The sequence below is a fragment of the Pezoporus wallicus genome, unplaced genomic scaffold (genome assembly GCF_028554395.1).
Source record: "Pezoporus wallicus isolate ANWC-B61680 ecotype Strahan unplaced genomic scaffold, APGP_CSIRO_Pwel_v1 contig_8791, whole genome shotgun sequence".
NCBI classification, from domain to species: Eukaryota; Metazoa; Chordata; class Aves; order Psittaciformes; family Psittacidae; genus Pezoporus; species Pezoporus wallicus.
In genome coordinates this window covers 24,370-40,103 of record NW_026635603.1, presented here as the reverse complement: position 1 = coordinate 40,103, position 15,734 = coordinate 24,370, and the positions used below count along the sequence as shown (strand labels likewise).

The following is a 15,734-nucleotide window of genomic DNA, read 5'->3' as shown; positions in this document are numbered from 1 at the left end:
CTCAGGAGTTATTCTACATTCCCTATTGTACCAAGCATATAGGAACACCTATCTTTTACAGCAGTTAATATTATATGGTACAACTCACATCCTGAAGACAGAGGACACCATTCTAATACCATCACAAACTGAAGAGATCCAGGATCTGACTTTATAAACATGAGGTCAGGGCTCAGTTTTACTGAAAGTATCCTAGTGTGATCACCCTTTAACAAGGCTGATCAAGTACTTGGTCAGAAAAGCTACCCTTTAGCGTTAGAATTCCCAACGTTAATGTTTCCATTCAAATCACACGTTTGGTCTGCGGCCTATTGAAGGAACTCTATTTGCCCTAGCAGGAGTTGCACTTTTCGGGGAATGCTAGAAATGGTATACCTACAAAACGTGTATAGACCGACCTGTAGTTGCTCTGAGCAAACTCAAAATTTGATGAGAAAGCTCAGATGCAGAAGTAGTGCTTCTCCACCTAAGCTACAACAATGAGTTGAGGACACCACTTCAGATGACAGATAAACCATATCTTGAAGAGGAGATTATGCAAACACTGGATTTATGCAAAGGATAGAAGCACTGCCCAACTTGAAAGAAAAGCAGTAAGAAACCAACCTTGCATAGAATTCATTAATTTTTCAAAAGCTTGTATTTAGAAACAAAGTTTAGATCTGGAAACATAAGCAAGTATTACTTGAGGAAATAACAAATCTTTATTTTTGCAATTGCCATCACCTCTTCAGGCACAAAGGATGATGTTGTATATTCGTCAGAAAGGATATATAGTCAAATAGGTACAGAAGGTTGAGGGAATAAAGAGGTAAAAGGGGAAGAGTAGGCCAGGAAGAGCTGTTAACACCGCACCCATCTAAACAGAAGATCATTTTGGAATAGTTGCTTGGAGAAAACAGTTACGTACCTTATGTAAACAAGTGTCCACTACCCAATTGCACACTTTTTCCAGGTCATCCGATACTTCAAGTCTAGACTTAACAAATTCACAGAGCTCTTCATTGCTCATTACATCCCAGATTCCATCACAAGCCAAGATGATAAACTCGTCTTCTTCTGCCCTTAAAATTTCACAAACCTCAGGCTCTGGAGAAACAAGTTGTTCTGTAGGGCCTTTACCGTCAACACATTTGTAGTCATAGTCCCCCAGAGCTCGAGAAACTGCCAATGAACCATTAACACGCTGAATCATTACACTGCCTCCTGCATTCTGGATTCGTTCTTTCTCCCTTGGGTTGCAAGGTTTGTGATCCTGTGTTGAAAAACAGACTTGTCCATTCCTATAGAGAACAGCACGTGAATCACCACAATTGATAAAATATACATGCTCAGGTGAAATCAAAACTGCCACTGCTGTTGAGCCACTTCTGTCCATCCCATTTCTGAGGTCTGAGAAATTGCGCATATACTCATCAATTTTCAAAAAGCCAGTTCTGATTCCACTCTTGACATTTTCCACTGAAGGTTCAAGAGCAGATCCAGATTTTTCTGTCGCCCTAAAGTCTTCATTGTTAGTGATGTGTTCTAGTAAGTGTGCGGAGCAATAATTTGCAACGCGAGATCCTGCGTGACCATCATAGACAGCAAAAAAGGACCAGTCCTCTAAGCCCTGGGGAATACCTACAACTGCTGTGTGAGCATCTTCCATTTCCACTCTCCATCCCTGCATACTGCTGAGGCCATAACGCAAGCCATTCCCTGCACCATGAGCATTATGTTTCTCAGTTTTTGGTTTATCCAAAAATGCACCCATGTTTATACAATATTGAATCTGGAAAACAGAGAAGAAAAGTCTTAGTTTGTAAAATCACCACTCCATATAAGCTCTCTTTGCCATCTTTCTTCTTTATAAAACAAGTGATAAAGCATGCACACGTGCAAAAGCCAACAACTATAACAGGAGGAAAAAATTTAGTAAATTACACAAACGAAGCATGAATTTACAGATACCTGTTTGCATTTTTAGGTAGCTTTTTTGTTTGTCTGGGTTTTTTTTTGGTGGGGTGTTTTGTCTTTCAAAGAGCTACTTCAACAAAATTAAAAGCTCTCCATAGGAAGGCAGAGCAGTTCACAAACCTTTGCAGCCCTGCCCATTTTGTTGTTTTCTGCAGAAACTAATTCATGACGGAAAAATAACACCCATAGCATTCATATCCTCTTCCCGGGTTTACTGTAGCATGAAGAGAAGCTAATACTTCATAAACAAGGACTAGTCTCACTATGTCTGCATGTACTCTGGTACTTCTGCATTCTAGTAAAGCATGGCAAAAGTGACAACAGGGGAATGCAAACCATCTGCCAAAGGAAACAAGAAGGCAAATCCTGCTCTGATCCAAGAGAGCTTCCCTTGGATTCTCTCAATAAATGATATAACTATAGTACAATGCAATCAGGAAAAAAAATATAGTTAGATTCTACATCCAACCTCCCTTTTTAGGGCAAAAAGTCAGGACTTCCCTTCAGATAATCCAGACTTGACACTATCTCTTTCCTACAGTGGCCTCTGTGAGGTGCTGAGGATCCCCACTTACTACACAGTCCCCAGCAGTCTGCTCACTGGTTATGCCTCTTTTGAACTCTGCCTCTCACTCTTACTTCGATACAAATTTCTACAGACCTTCCCAAATATTGATGCAACTCCGTATCTGGTTTACTTTTTAGTCTAGTTTTACTGTGTGTCTTCATTCAGGTTTAATGGCTTTTGATTCAGCTACGACTAACATTATGCGAAAGGAGCACTGTGGCTCTGTAAGAGACTGAACATCATATAACTTGATGTACTTTTTCTTAAAATGAGTAGAGTAAGCATCTGGCTAAGTCACATCAACTGAGGAATGCCAGAATTGAAACAGCTCTTATGTTTGAGTACTGTGCATTGTTCTAAGTCTTCATATCATCTGTTCTGACACAGAATAAACCACTAATGAGACTCCAGAAAGGTTTACTTGAGAAGATGATTTCTTGAAACAGTCAGCTAGAAATTGAGGTCTTGAATGGACAGTATAAATGCTAACACTGTGCAATTACCCCCTCTAGTCCAGCTATGAGATGCTACCATGATTTCTGATACTTTCTCATTTATTAGGGAACTCCACACTTCTTGTCTCTAGGTACCAATCTTCTGCTACTGAGTCCAATTTACAACACACAAATCTTGTGCTTGCTAAATTGTCTTAAGTAGCTATTAAAAATAGGAATTGTATGACACCAAAGAAAGTGTCTTGAGCCTTTTCTGCTCTCCAAATCAGGCTTTCCATGTACAAGGCACATATTCACAGCTGCAGAATCTAGAATAAACCCAAATTATTAAGAGAACACGCTTGGAGACTGTTACCAATTTGATTTATTCCATATAAACACAAAAAGTCCTCAAACAGAATCTTATGAAACAAAACCAGAAATACCAATCCTCAGATAATGGCACATCTCATACAAAAAAAGTATGTTACAGAATGACTTCAAACCCACATCTAACATTCTCAAAATACTTTCAAACACATACTGTCCATCCTAAACTTCCCACTTTCCCAATCAGTTCAATGTCACGATATTATCTAAAGAATTCCATGCACAAGAAACCACAAATATCTTTATTCTTTATCTCTGTATTCACCATCCACTGGCCTCTAATTATAATACCTGGGATAGTAAAGATGAAGATAAAAGGGCTACACAACCTTGTATTATGCATTGCAAGCTTCATACTGTATGCAATTTGCAAGTGAAAGTAGTAAGTGACATTCTGCTCACAACTATCTGCATCATTATTTTTCCTTCTTTATCTGAAAAGAATATTCACAACATAGCAAATCAGTAGTAAGCAACACACAGCAATGGAATGAAGAATTCAATACTTAACAAGGTCCTCAGCCAAAATGCTTTTCACAACCCTTTCTCTTGACAGATCTGATCTTGCTTTTAAAAAACAAACAAAAAAGAATCAGTGTGAAATAGTGTCATGAAAGCAAAGCAAGGCAGAGCTGCAGAACACCACAAGTACGTGTCCTCAGCAACTGACCTTCTCAGTCATGAACTCAACAAGTTGCACATAGTTTAATAGCTGAACTGCCATCTGTAAAGGAGATTCATGGAAGAATTCTAATAGCTGCTGACCACTTATTCACAGATTACACACAAAACCAGCAAAAATTTAACACAGGACTCAAGTGCTGCCAAAATGACAGAAGCCCTCCAACACTTCAGACCTTGTCCTTTAACTGTATGTCCTTATGTTCTTAAAATAAAAAATGGGGGAAAATAATATGACTATGGAAAAAGATAAACCTATTTAATTGCAAGAGCCTATGAGCTCAGTAGAGTGTAGTGTTTTATATGTATAAGATAAAATATATTGTTAAAAAAACAAAGGTAAGTTTCACATCTTGGCTTTACCTATTCGTAAGTAGCTTCACTTTTTACAGCAGTGAGAAACTGAAAAGATCATACTAAAGATTATCTTGATAATCTAAACATCCTGGTTAATATTACAGAGCTTTAATAAAGGATGCAGAAATTGACTTGCAATCAGTAAGAAAACAAAAAGTCTAGGAATCAACTTATGGCTGGCCATATGAAAGACACCAAACACGTAAGCCTTTCTATCCCTGTGTGTATTATGTAAACTATATAAAGGAGCCAACTGATTTCAAGACCAGATGAAAAAGTCAGGTCACTTAGTGAGCATGAAAGAAACACTGAAACTCAGCTTTTCAATCAAAATTATCACTGACAGTAAGGCACAAAGATGATTTACACCTTTTTAACAATAGCACCTTTTTTTTAGCATTTTAAAAACACTAAATTACAGAAAATAACAGACAAATGACATGGCACATGGGTGAGTACAATATATTCCTATCAGATAGTATGCACAAATGTAATTTGAACTTCACATCTATAATGCCAACACACACACTATCTCTAGGAGTAAATCAGCTGTGTATATACCTATGTACAAATTAGTTAAGTAAATCTGAGATACCTTAATAAAATTGGTAGTATTGTACCAAACTTTGCTTTTTTAGTAAAGCAGTTTGTATAACAAACAAAACACTACTTGTTTTCTTTAAAATTAAAAGGCACAAAACAAAACAGTTCCACTGGAGAAACAGTACCCTGGTTCTCACATCTAGTTTTGTCCCTCTTAACAGCTCAGGCTAGATCAATAAACACACCTGAGCACCTAAAAATGGAACTCAGCCAAACTGACCTTCAAAAATCCTACAGAAGGCAAAGCCTATAATAGGTCTAACCTGGTGTTTCCATCTTCTATTTTAAGCTAGATACAAATCAATCCTGACAAGCACCTAACTAACGTTTAAGTCAGGAGTCAGGTCAGAATTCACAAGTTACAAAATCATATATTCATGCTGGGAGAGATCTCCAGAACTTACCTAGTCCAAGCCCCTATTCAAAGTTCAATCAATATAATATCTAACACCAAAGATGGTTCAGGCTGTTCAAATCCTTGTCAACCTTTGAACATCTTGAAGGATGAAGATTCTATAACCTCTGGGCAACCAGTTTACATCATAATGAAAACAGAACTCTCATCAGTGCAGTCTGTGTCCTTTTAGGCTTTCATTACACATCTCTGGGAAAAGCATAGCTCTATCTTATCTATACCCTCCCCTTACCTGCCTGGAAGACAGCAACTGGATCCACCCGTTGGCCTTTCCTCCTCCAGACTGAAGGAACTTGGCTCTCTCCTCTCTTCCTACATCACATGCTCCAGCCCCTAAGTAAGAGTGGTCCTCCACTCAACTCACTCTACTGCGTCTTTCTTGTACTGGGGGTCCAACACTCCACACTGTATTCCAGCCTCATCAGTTTCAAAAAGAGGGAAATAATCACTTCTCCCAACATGCTGTATAAACCTTTTTTAATGTGGCCCAGGCTTTCATCACAATAGATACAATGTTCCCTAATGTTAAGCTAACTTGTCCTGGTTGTCCACTAAGACCCCATAATTCTTTTTCTGCAAAGCTGATTCCTAGGCAGTCATCACCCAGCCTGCACTGACAGATAAGGTTACTCTCTTCCAGGTACGTGACTTGATTAAACTTTCTGAGGTCACCATCAGACCGTTTGACCAACTTGTCAAGACCTTTTTATCTTGACCTCTCCCTCCAATATGGTATCAAATGTGCCAAGAGCAAATACTCTTCCACTATCCAGGTTGTTAATGAAGACTTCATTACGCTTCCTCTCAGCGGTCAACACCTCTCACCATTTCTTGAGGGACTTAATGCCTTAAAGTCCCAAGCATCTTTGCAGCCCAAGATTCCATCTTAAAACACAGCCAGAGGAACAGATGAAGTGCCCACCTTCACCTAGTAATTCAACCCTGGTTTTAACCAGTCTGTAAGCTCAAAAAGTTCAGTACCCTTTCAGCCTTTCAGCTTTAATTTCCTAAAATCCCGTTTTCAAATGCAACCTGTGTAACACAGTGGTCTGAAAACACAATTTAATTTCCCCCTGGTGAAAACATTTACCCATGCAAGATTATTAGTGGAAGCTTTCAAAATACAGAAGACTGTATCTACTGTAATTCCCCAAACTTTCTTAGAAATGGAGGACACCTTTGTTCTCATCCATGCTCCACAGACTATTCTTTAAAATAATACATAGTCTTCAGATGAGGAATGGAAGCCCAGGACTCCCTTCCCCCAGCAGTCTCCCCAATTCTGGGAAAAAGAATAATAATAATATCATCATCTTCATCATCACCTGGTAAATGCCAACGATTACCAAGGCTCAAAGGCTTTTGGAAGGCCTTTAGAGGAAGAAAATACTGCCCTTTCCCCCCCACTCTCTGACAATGGAAGAAACTGAGACTGAGCAGTGTGCAGCCAATGCAGCAGTTCTAGCTACCGCTCTACTCTACACTCTTCATATAGTTTGAGATCAATAGATAAGCTATTCCTAAGAGTTCAGGGCAGTAAGTTTCTAACAAAAGCTGACACCCCTTTCCCAGGGCAAAACCTAACCCAAGGCTTATTTCTCTGAAGTCCTAACACACATTCTTCCCTGATGTTTCCTACCTGATAGAAATCCTACCTGAAGTCCTTACCTCCTATACAGAGAACTTAAGCAGTAACTCAGGCTTGGGAAACCAGACATCTACTCTTTTGAGGTAGGGAAATATGAAGACAAAAGCCATGTCCTCTGACACATACAAAAAGTTAGTGATCAGTATCCTTTTCCCCACAGCTACACAGTGAAGACTTTCTTAGGTATTAGATCAACCATAGAGTAAATGGTCTTCAAATCAGGTCTGCGCTCAAGCTCTGAATTTCTCTGGTTAACAGAAAAACAACCACACTCACTGATTTTTTTTCCCCAAGATCTAGTTATAAAATAGCAAATGGTTCTTGCTCGGGTACAGACATCCATGATTTTCTAGTACATCACAAAGGCAAAATAGGTAGCTACTTTAAATGAAATTACACTCCTTTCCATACAGATTGATATTTAACAGGCAAAAATATGCACTTGCTGGCTCATGAAGGCAGCAGTCCTAGTTTCGGCTGGGACAGAGTTAATTTTCTTCCTAGTAGCTGGTAAGAGTGTTGTGTTTTGGATTTAGTATGAGAACCATGTTGATAACACACTGGTGTTTTCAGCTGTTGCTAAGTAGTGTTTATACGAAGTCAAGGACTTTCCAGCTTCTCATGCCCTGCCAGCGAGAAGGCTGGGGTGTACAAGGAGTTGGGAGGGGACACAGCCAAGACAGCTGACCCCAACTGGCAAAGGGATATTCCACACCATTTGATGTCATGCTCAATATATAAACTGAGTGAAAGCTGGCCAGGGGCTGCTGCTCGGGAACTGGCTGGGCCTCGGTTGGTAAGTGGCGAGCAACTGATTGTGCATCATTTCTTGTGTATATTCCAATTCTTTCATTATTATCAGCATCATAATCATTATTATTATTAATTTTCTGTCCCATTAAACTGCCTTCATTTCAATGCATGAGTTTTCACACTTCCACTCTTCTGACTCTCTCCCCCATCCGACTGGGGGTGAGTGAGCAAGCAGCTGTGTGGTGCTTAGTTGCCATCTCAGCTTAAACCCCAACAGTCCTTTTCAGTTCCCAGCATGGGGAATAACGGGTTGAGGTAACAACAACTCTGACTTGAACATGCTAGAACAAATTTGCTATGCACATTTGTTATACCGGTTTAATAGGCACTGGTCACACTGTTGATTTATTTGCTCTTAAAGTTGGTGTGCTTGTTCTTAAACATAGTAACTTACTGGCTTCATATGTTCCCTGTTGTGCTGTTTATCACCCATGGGAACTCGCCTAAGGTTATGTTATACTTTCTAACACTGGCTTATGATATGACAGAATTGCTGATGGCGAAAGTAATCTGGTATTCATACTCAGCATTGCCATCATCGCTGTACTTTGGGAGCCATCTATAGGAAACTATTAATAATTGCACCTTCTACCTTCTCTCCAGAGTCCCAAACCATGGGGGAGACACCTCCCTACTTCCCTTCCTCTTCCCCTTCTCCTCCAGGCTAGCTACAACAGCTCTTATGAATTTTTAATATCCTCGAGATGTTCAAACTAGCATGTTCCTACTGCTTTGTCTTCTGAATGTGTTCCATGTCTTGTTTAAGGTTAAACAACTATATTAAGAATAACCATCCAGGGATCTGCCTCAAGCACGGATAGGGCAGGATGTGTGGGATAGTATGGGCAAGTACCTAAGCCACTGGGCATCCCCGGTGTTTTGGAACTTCGCCCAGAACAAGTGCGGAATCTGCAAAAACTAGTTAAGGACTTGGAAAAAGAATGCTGTAACCCTTGCAGCTCCAGAAACACAAAAGACTGCAATGTGCTAGGGCCTTGCCCATGCCAACCAAGCCCTGCTCAACACTATTCAGTACCCTCAGGGGGAAAAGAACATCTCTGGATCCGATAACAAAGTGAGAGGCAAGGCAGTTACTTCAACCCTGGTAACAGGCACTGTGGCTGAACCAGAGAACCAACCCATGCCAGTATCAGTCGCCCTTCCACACAAAAAAATAAATACTAAAGTCACCTCATACAGTAAGGAATGAATAAGTAGGGCCATCATGAAAAAAGGAAGAGGCAGAACCCATAAAAGAGATGGTAACCACCCAATCCCTATCCCCAAGTGAACTGAGACACACATGGAAAGACTTCAGTCATCATCTAGGCAAGCCCAATGTCACCTGGCTGCTCTGATGCTGGGATAATGGGGCCAGTAATCTGGAATTTGAGGGTAGGGAAACCAAGCAGCTAGGATCACTTTCTAGGGAACAGGGGAATTGATAAAACAATCAGAAAAGGGGCACAAGCCCTCAGCCTCTGGAGAACTACCATGAAGAGAGGTATCGGGTCTCGAGAAACAAGTCTTCTGGTGACATGGCATCCCAGAAAGAATTGAGCTAGACAATGGTACTCACTTCAGAAAAAATCTCACAGGCACCTGGGCCAAAGGTCATGGCATCAAGTGAGTATATCATACCCCCTATGATACTCCAGCCTCTGGGAAAATCAAATGGTACAATGGACTGCTAAAAGACTATACCAACAGGTGGTTGAACACTCAAACACTGGGATATACCACCTGGCTAGTCAACACTAGGGCATCTGCCAATCAAGCTGGCCCTGCCAAATCAAAAGCCTTTTCATACTGTAGAAGGAGACAAAGTCCCTGTAGTGCACATAAAAAATATGCTTGGGAAGACAGCCTGGATTATTTCTGCCTCAGGCAAAGGCAAATCCATTTGTGAGGTTGTTTTTGCTCAAGGACCTGGGTGCATTTGGTGGGTAATACAGTAGGATGGTAAAGTCCAATGCGTACATCAAGGGAATTTGATTCTGGGTGAGAATATTCAATGATTTGAATTGTATGATGTTAACTGCTACAAGATACTGTATGTCATGACTATGGTTGCTGTATAAATGGTATTACGATAAAAATTATCCAGATTAATGAAGAATTAATTTTAAGGATAGAACCAAAAAAGAGTAGTGGTGACAGAACTAGAACTGGTTTCAGCATGCAGCAACCCTACACCACACACCATCTCTCCTGCCCAGAAGGACTACTGTGACAGATGACCCAAAGTCACAGATTAAATAATATCAGACATTTTTAGACATATGGCACATACAGGGAATGATACCTGCCTGTATATTTCAAAAGACATGAAAAGGTGGAGGTAATTGAGATGTTGTAGAAAGCGTGGAACTTACAGTATGGACATAAATAGCATAGAATAAGAGGTAGATGATGTATCCTCATTTTGGCTGGGATAGGGTTAATGTTCTTCCTAGTAGCTGGTAAGAGCGTTGTGTTTTGGATTTAGTATGAGAACCATGTTGATATCACACTGATGTTTTTCATTGTTGCTAAGTAGTGTTTATACGAAGTCAAGGACTTTGCAGCTTCTCATGCCCTGCCAATGAGGAGGCTGGGGGTGCACAAGATGCTGGGAGGAGACACAGCCAGGACAGCTGACCCCAACTAGCCAAAGGAATATTCCACACCGTATGATGTCATACGTAGCATATAAACCGGGGGAAAGCTGGCCAGGGGCTGCTGCTTGGGGAGCGGCTGGGCATCGGTCAACAAGTGGTGCACAATTGGACTGTGTATCACTTCTCTATATTCTAATTATTTTATTATTATAAAATAATATTTAACATTATAATTATGCCGTCCATTTCTGTCCCATTTAACTGTCTTTATTTCAGCCCATGAGTTTTCTCACTTTTACTCCTCTGATTCTCTCCCCAGTCCCACTGGGGGTGAGTGAGTGAGTAGCTGTGTGGTGCTTAGCTACTGGCTGGGGTTGAACCACAACAGCAGCCAAAATGTAATTAGATTATAAAGGTCTACAAGCCATAATCAAAGTTTTTTTAGATACTATAAAATAATTTTCAGATCACATGTCAGTTTCAAAGAGAACATCAAAACTAGACTAATACCTTGATGGTCAACAGTCCCAAAGGCAATATCGTATCTTTTCATATAATGAGAATGGTCCAACATCAATCTTTAGGGCTTAGGTCATAAAAGTGTACTGTAAAATGTCTCTTCCTCAGAAGGATTCACTCAACGGGCCAGTCATTTTTAATAAGTCAGTGCTATGGAAAAGAAACAGCGCCAGAGTTTCCTGTTACAAAACACATGTGCTCCTGCTATAAAAAAAAAATGACGTTTCAGAAGAGAAAACACTGCACTAGATATTAAAGATGTAAATGATGAATAAATACTCAAATATCTGTGACAAGCAACTTCCAAGGTTATTGAAAGTGCAGGAATAACTTCTTTGGTTTAAGTAAACAAAAATTAAAAATCAAACTTAAACTTGGTAGAAAGCTCCTGTCTGACTCTACTTTGCACTCTCTCATGTATACATATATCCATACACACACTCTACACATTAAATGCATCTATACACACTGCAGATAGTTTGACATTCCTAATGATTCTATATACCCGTCGATTTACACAAGAAATAGTGACATAATAATGTAAGTAATTTTTTACTAATCTTTTATTTACAATATACTGTCATTGTACTATCGCCATACTTAAATTACGCTATTTATACTATATAGACTAAATACAAGTTCAGTTGATGACTGAAATCAGCTTTAAAGGTCTTCACTACTGATCTCAAAACTTGGGATTGCTTTTGATTTACTGACCTTAAAAATACTGGCACTACATAATTTACATTAGGCAAACACTGAATTTTTGAGCACAAGCTCTATTTGAATCTTGGCTGCAACAGCTACTCTAACTATGTAGCCACAAGTACTGGCAGAGTCAAGCAGCAGTTAACAAAATCTAAGAATAAGATTAATGGCGAGACAGCGATTACTATTCATGTCCACTCCCTCTGGGGTTTATTAGTTTTGAAAGGTTGGTTTGCCTGTAAATAATCTGTGGCCATGGGAGTTACTATTAGGAAAGATCTCAGCTGACCAAAGCCAGTGACACAAAGAAATTAAATAACAATATAAACCTTTAATCGAGAGCCTACTATCAGAAACTTTTCCTGTCAGGATGACATGAAAAAAAGCCCAATAGGCTTTTAAACAAGGAATTAAACAAAAATTTATGAGTTATCCCCATCACTAGGTAGACTAGACGCCAGGAGCTACAGCTGTAACCTTGAAATTTATCTCTGCATCTCTATTCTTAGAACAGTTAAGACAAAAAAGAAAACACAAAACATTTCCCCCACCACACTACTTTTAAACCAGCAAGTTAAAATGGGGAAAAAGATTTGAGAATGTGCTTAAGCTGCTTTAAACTGGTCTGGAGGTACAAACCAACCACAGGAGTAATGTAACACTGGATTCATATCTATTTTCAATGTCAGCAACAATACCTGAATACATTATCACTTCTGCTCTGCCTCAGCTACTCACCACTACACTGTGCAAGCAATTCCTTTTCTTCTGGAACTGCTGGCTGAGACATTTTTGCCCTTACTCTTTGAACTGCTTCACTGAAGAGGTACCAAGTTAGCTTCAGTACTATGAAGCTGGGAGGGGGGTGGAGAGGGTGGGAATAGAAAGGAGCACCAGAAGCTAGGTTAGGAGCTATACCTTTTTTGCTGTTTTTAACACCACAACAACATACACACCGGTCTTTTCAGAGGTTCATTTTATATTCTGCTTTCTTGTATGTTATTTAAACATGGATGAAGCTAGGCTGCAGATCTTCAAGAGCAACTTATATGGCAACCATCTCATGGATGACTTGGACACTTCTGTGCTGAGCCTTCTTATTTTTCTGGAATGCAGTTTGGTAGGTACAAAGAGATCATACTTCAGATATTCAAGATGAGCTTCACAAAAAAATCTTAAAGTGGGCTCTGAATGTAGTTTTGCAATCACAGCATATAGTACAAAGCCGGAAATGATCAGGTTGATGCATTTTTACAGTCACCATGCCTTTATCATGCAGGTTCACCTTTACATAAAGTCGGAAAAGTGAACTTCACACAGTACTGTGGCTTGTTTGTCCCTACTGACCACACTACGACAAGGTTTACATTGCATGATATTAACTGAATTTCCTTTTGTTTCCCTGTATCTATTTGTACTTCCTGTAGCCAATAAGCATGCTCTTACTTCTTCGCTAGGCTATTCAAACCAGATACACATGTGGCACCTGAATATAACAAAGCATTGCCCTAGTATAAAAGTGGTTCTTCCATAATAAAGTTTATAGTTATCTCTATGCAGAATTACTTGAATCTTCTTTTTTTGTTCTTTAAATTCAACAGGAGACCAACTATTCTGAGTTTAAATTTAGTTTGCTCCTTTTCGATCATTAATCTAATCACCACCAGCCAGAATTTTTAAACAAACAGCATCTAAAACTTCGAAGAAAGAGAACCAATGTTTAGCCAATACACTACTGGTATTAAAATTGAAGGCTTATTTTACTCATTAGCATGACGCAGTGTGTCGCTAGAAATGAGTCATCCCTTATTCTAGATTTAGGCATTTAAGACAACTTTTCCTACCTTTTTTAATGTTTGTTTACTAAAAGCTTCACACACATTTTTGTGAGAATGGGGTAGCAGTGAATCACCAATTCATATCACCAATAAATTGTTCCTAAACAAGTCTGAAAGTCCGGAATAAGCAGGTCTGTAGAACCACAGTAAAACACCAAGCCATTTATTTACATAATTGAGCAGTGACCTGTTGATTTACACAAAAATCTGAGGAAGTCAGACAGAGGGTTGGGCTAAATGAGTGCTAGAGGTCCATTCCAAGATAAATCAGTCTATGACAATACAAGAGTTGTGCCTTTTTTCAACCTGTTACATCACTGCAAATTAAGTACAAGCATTCAATCAAAACAGTAACAAAAAAAACCGCCCACCAAAACCACAAGCAACAACAAAAAGCCCAACCAAAAACCCCAAACCACATTTGAATCCTTCTTTCATTGTAGCAGCAAAACAAAGTCATCTCCTCAGCACTGTCTGACTCTCCTGTCACTGACCCATGCATCATCCAACTTCAGAGTAAGACATATTAGTCTGCTTTATATCAACAGTGCAGACTCCTGTCCTACCACTAAGGAAAAAAAAAGTGCAGCCTAAGGCAAGCAACTTTTCTTGACAAAGACACCAAAATGTGAAATCAAGACTGAAAGGCCTTAACTTGATCATAATTCTGCAGATTCAGCATATGCAATAAAGCTATCTCACGTATAGTCTTCAAAAACCATACTCCCTGTTTAAAAACATAAATAAATTACTCAGAAATATACATCCAAAATATGCAATCTCAGTGACAGGTATTTATGGTGGTTTGGTTCTGTTTTGTTTCTTTTTTTAAATATAGGTTTGTAGTGCCCTACACCCAAGTTTAGAATACAGTGATTGAGTAGTGGGACAAGAGTTATCTCCATCACTGTCAGATAAAGTTATGATAGAAAACAAGCAGCCAAAACATTTTCACTGACCTGGAAGAAGACATCAACCTCTACCCCTGAAAAGGTGATTCAGGAGTTGAAACTACAGTGAATTTGTAAAAAGAATTTAGAGATTTTCTATAGCAAAGTTAAAAAAGGCAACTTAAGGAGTACTGCTGATATTAGTGCATTTAAGGAAATACAGACCTTGAGGAGAAAAAGCCACCTGCAGACAGCAAGCTGACCTCAACGCACAGTGGCAAAACACTTCATGACTTTTACAGACTGACACCGTACAGTCCTTTGTGTAAGCATATACCTTGTTCAAACTCTGGGTCAGCATATATTTAGGTGTTGAAAGATTACATTTCTTTCCAATTGTGGAAAGAGCTTTGTACCAGAGCAGAGAAAAGCTGTACTTTAAGTTCAAATTCTTCCCAAATAAGATTAGGCAAAACTCAAGTGCTTTTAGAGAAGACCACATCCTTTTATCCAATCTACTCTGAAATATCTGTTAAATTCTTGGCCAACTACAAACTGCAAGTTAAAACACAGCTAAAGAAAAAGCAAGTATACCTTTCCTGTAAATTTCCAAGTGACAGAATTTGTTCTTACCTGTAACTGCAACTTTGTCAAGGTTCTAGTTCCGTGCTCGAAGAATTAGTTTACATTCCTGCTGCCAAGAAGCACATAACAGAATGACTTGCAAAACCTTGAGATAACCATACAGGACACAGCATCTGCTTTATTTTGGTATTTCCTAAAAGAAACAAGGAAAGTAGTTAGCTACTCCAGATGGTTTACAACAGATTTGTACATGAATTTTTTTCATGAATATAACTTTTTCCTAAATAGAAGTGCTTGAACTAAAGCCATGCCTGGATGTCAAAAGACCTTCCAGTACACTCTCTAAACATCATATTAAAGATTAATACTCACAAAGATTCATTTTCCTTATTTCCTTCACCAGCACAGCACTTAAAAAGTCATCTAGCCTATCACCTAGTACTCAAGTCCTTCAATTCAGTATCAGAAGGAACAGCTTTTGCATGCCTGCTCATGCTATTTGCTTAATTTTATTCCCCTGCTCCAATGACAGAATATCCCTTGAGTACTCGACAAGATTTAAACCCACCAAATGCAGCATGTATAATTTGTAAGGTCTTTATTGTGCTTACTTAGATAAAAATGCACAAGAGTTTAAAATAAAAGCAGTAAGCTTCAGTTGCAAAAGTATCTCAGCTCCTCTGAAATAAGAATCACTGTTTCTTTTGAGGAAGCTCTTACGAAATT

General features: G+C 39.1%; 1 protein-coding gene across 4 annotated transcripts in view; it reads right to left on the bottom strand.

The window, feature by feature from the left end:
* Positions 1-15,734, bottom strand: part of PPM1B (protein phosphatase, Mg2+/Mn2+ dependent 1B) — a 61,061-nt gene that overhangs the window by 21,088 nt on the left and 24,239 nt on the right. For 3 of the 4 annotated variants that reach the window (XM_057396963.1, XM_057396961.1, XM_057396960.1), the window contains 2 exons: positions 15,057-15,201; positions 911-1,774 (listed from right to left, as the gene is read on the bottom strand). In XM_057396963.1, coding sequence (XP_057252946.1) covers positions 911-1,756 — 846 coding nt within the window. In that variant the 5' untranslated portion in view covers positions 1,757-1,774; positions 15,057-15,201. Of the gene's footprint in view, positions 1-910; positions 1,775-10,978; positions 11,109-15,056; positions 15,202-15,734 lie in introns of those variants that run through there. The other variant, XM_057396962.1, reaches the window with a different exon arrangement.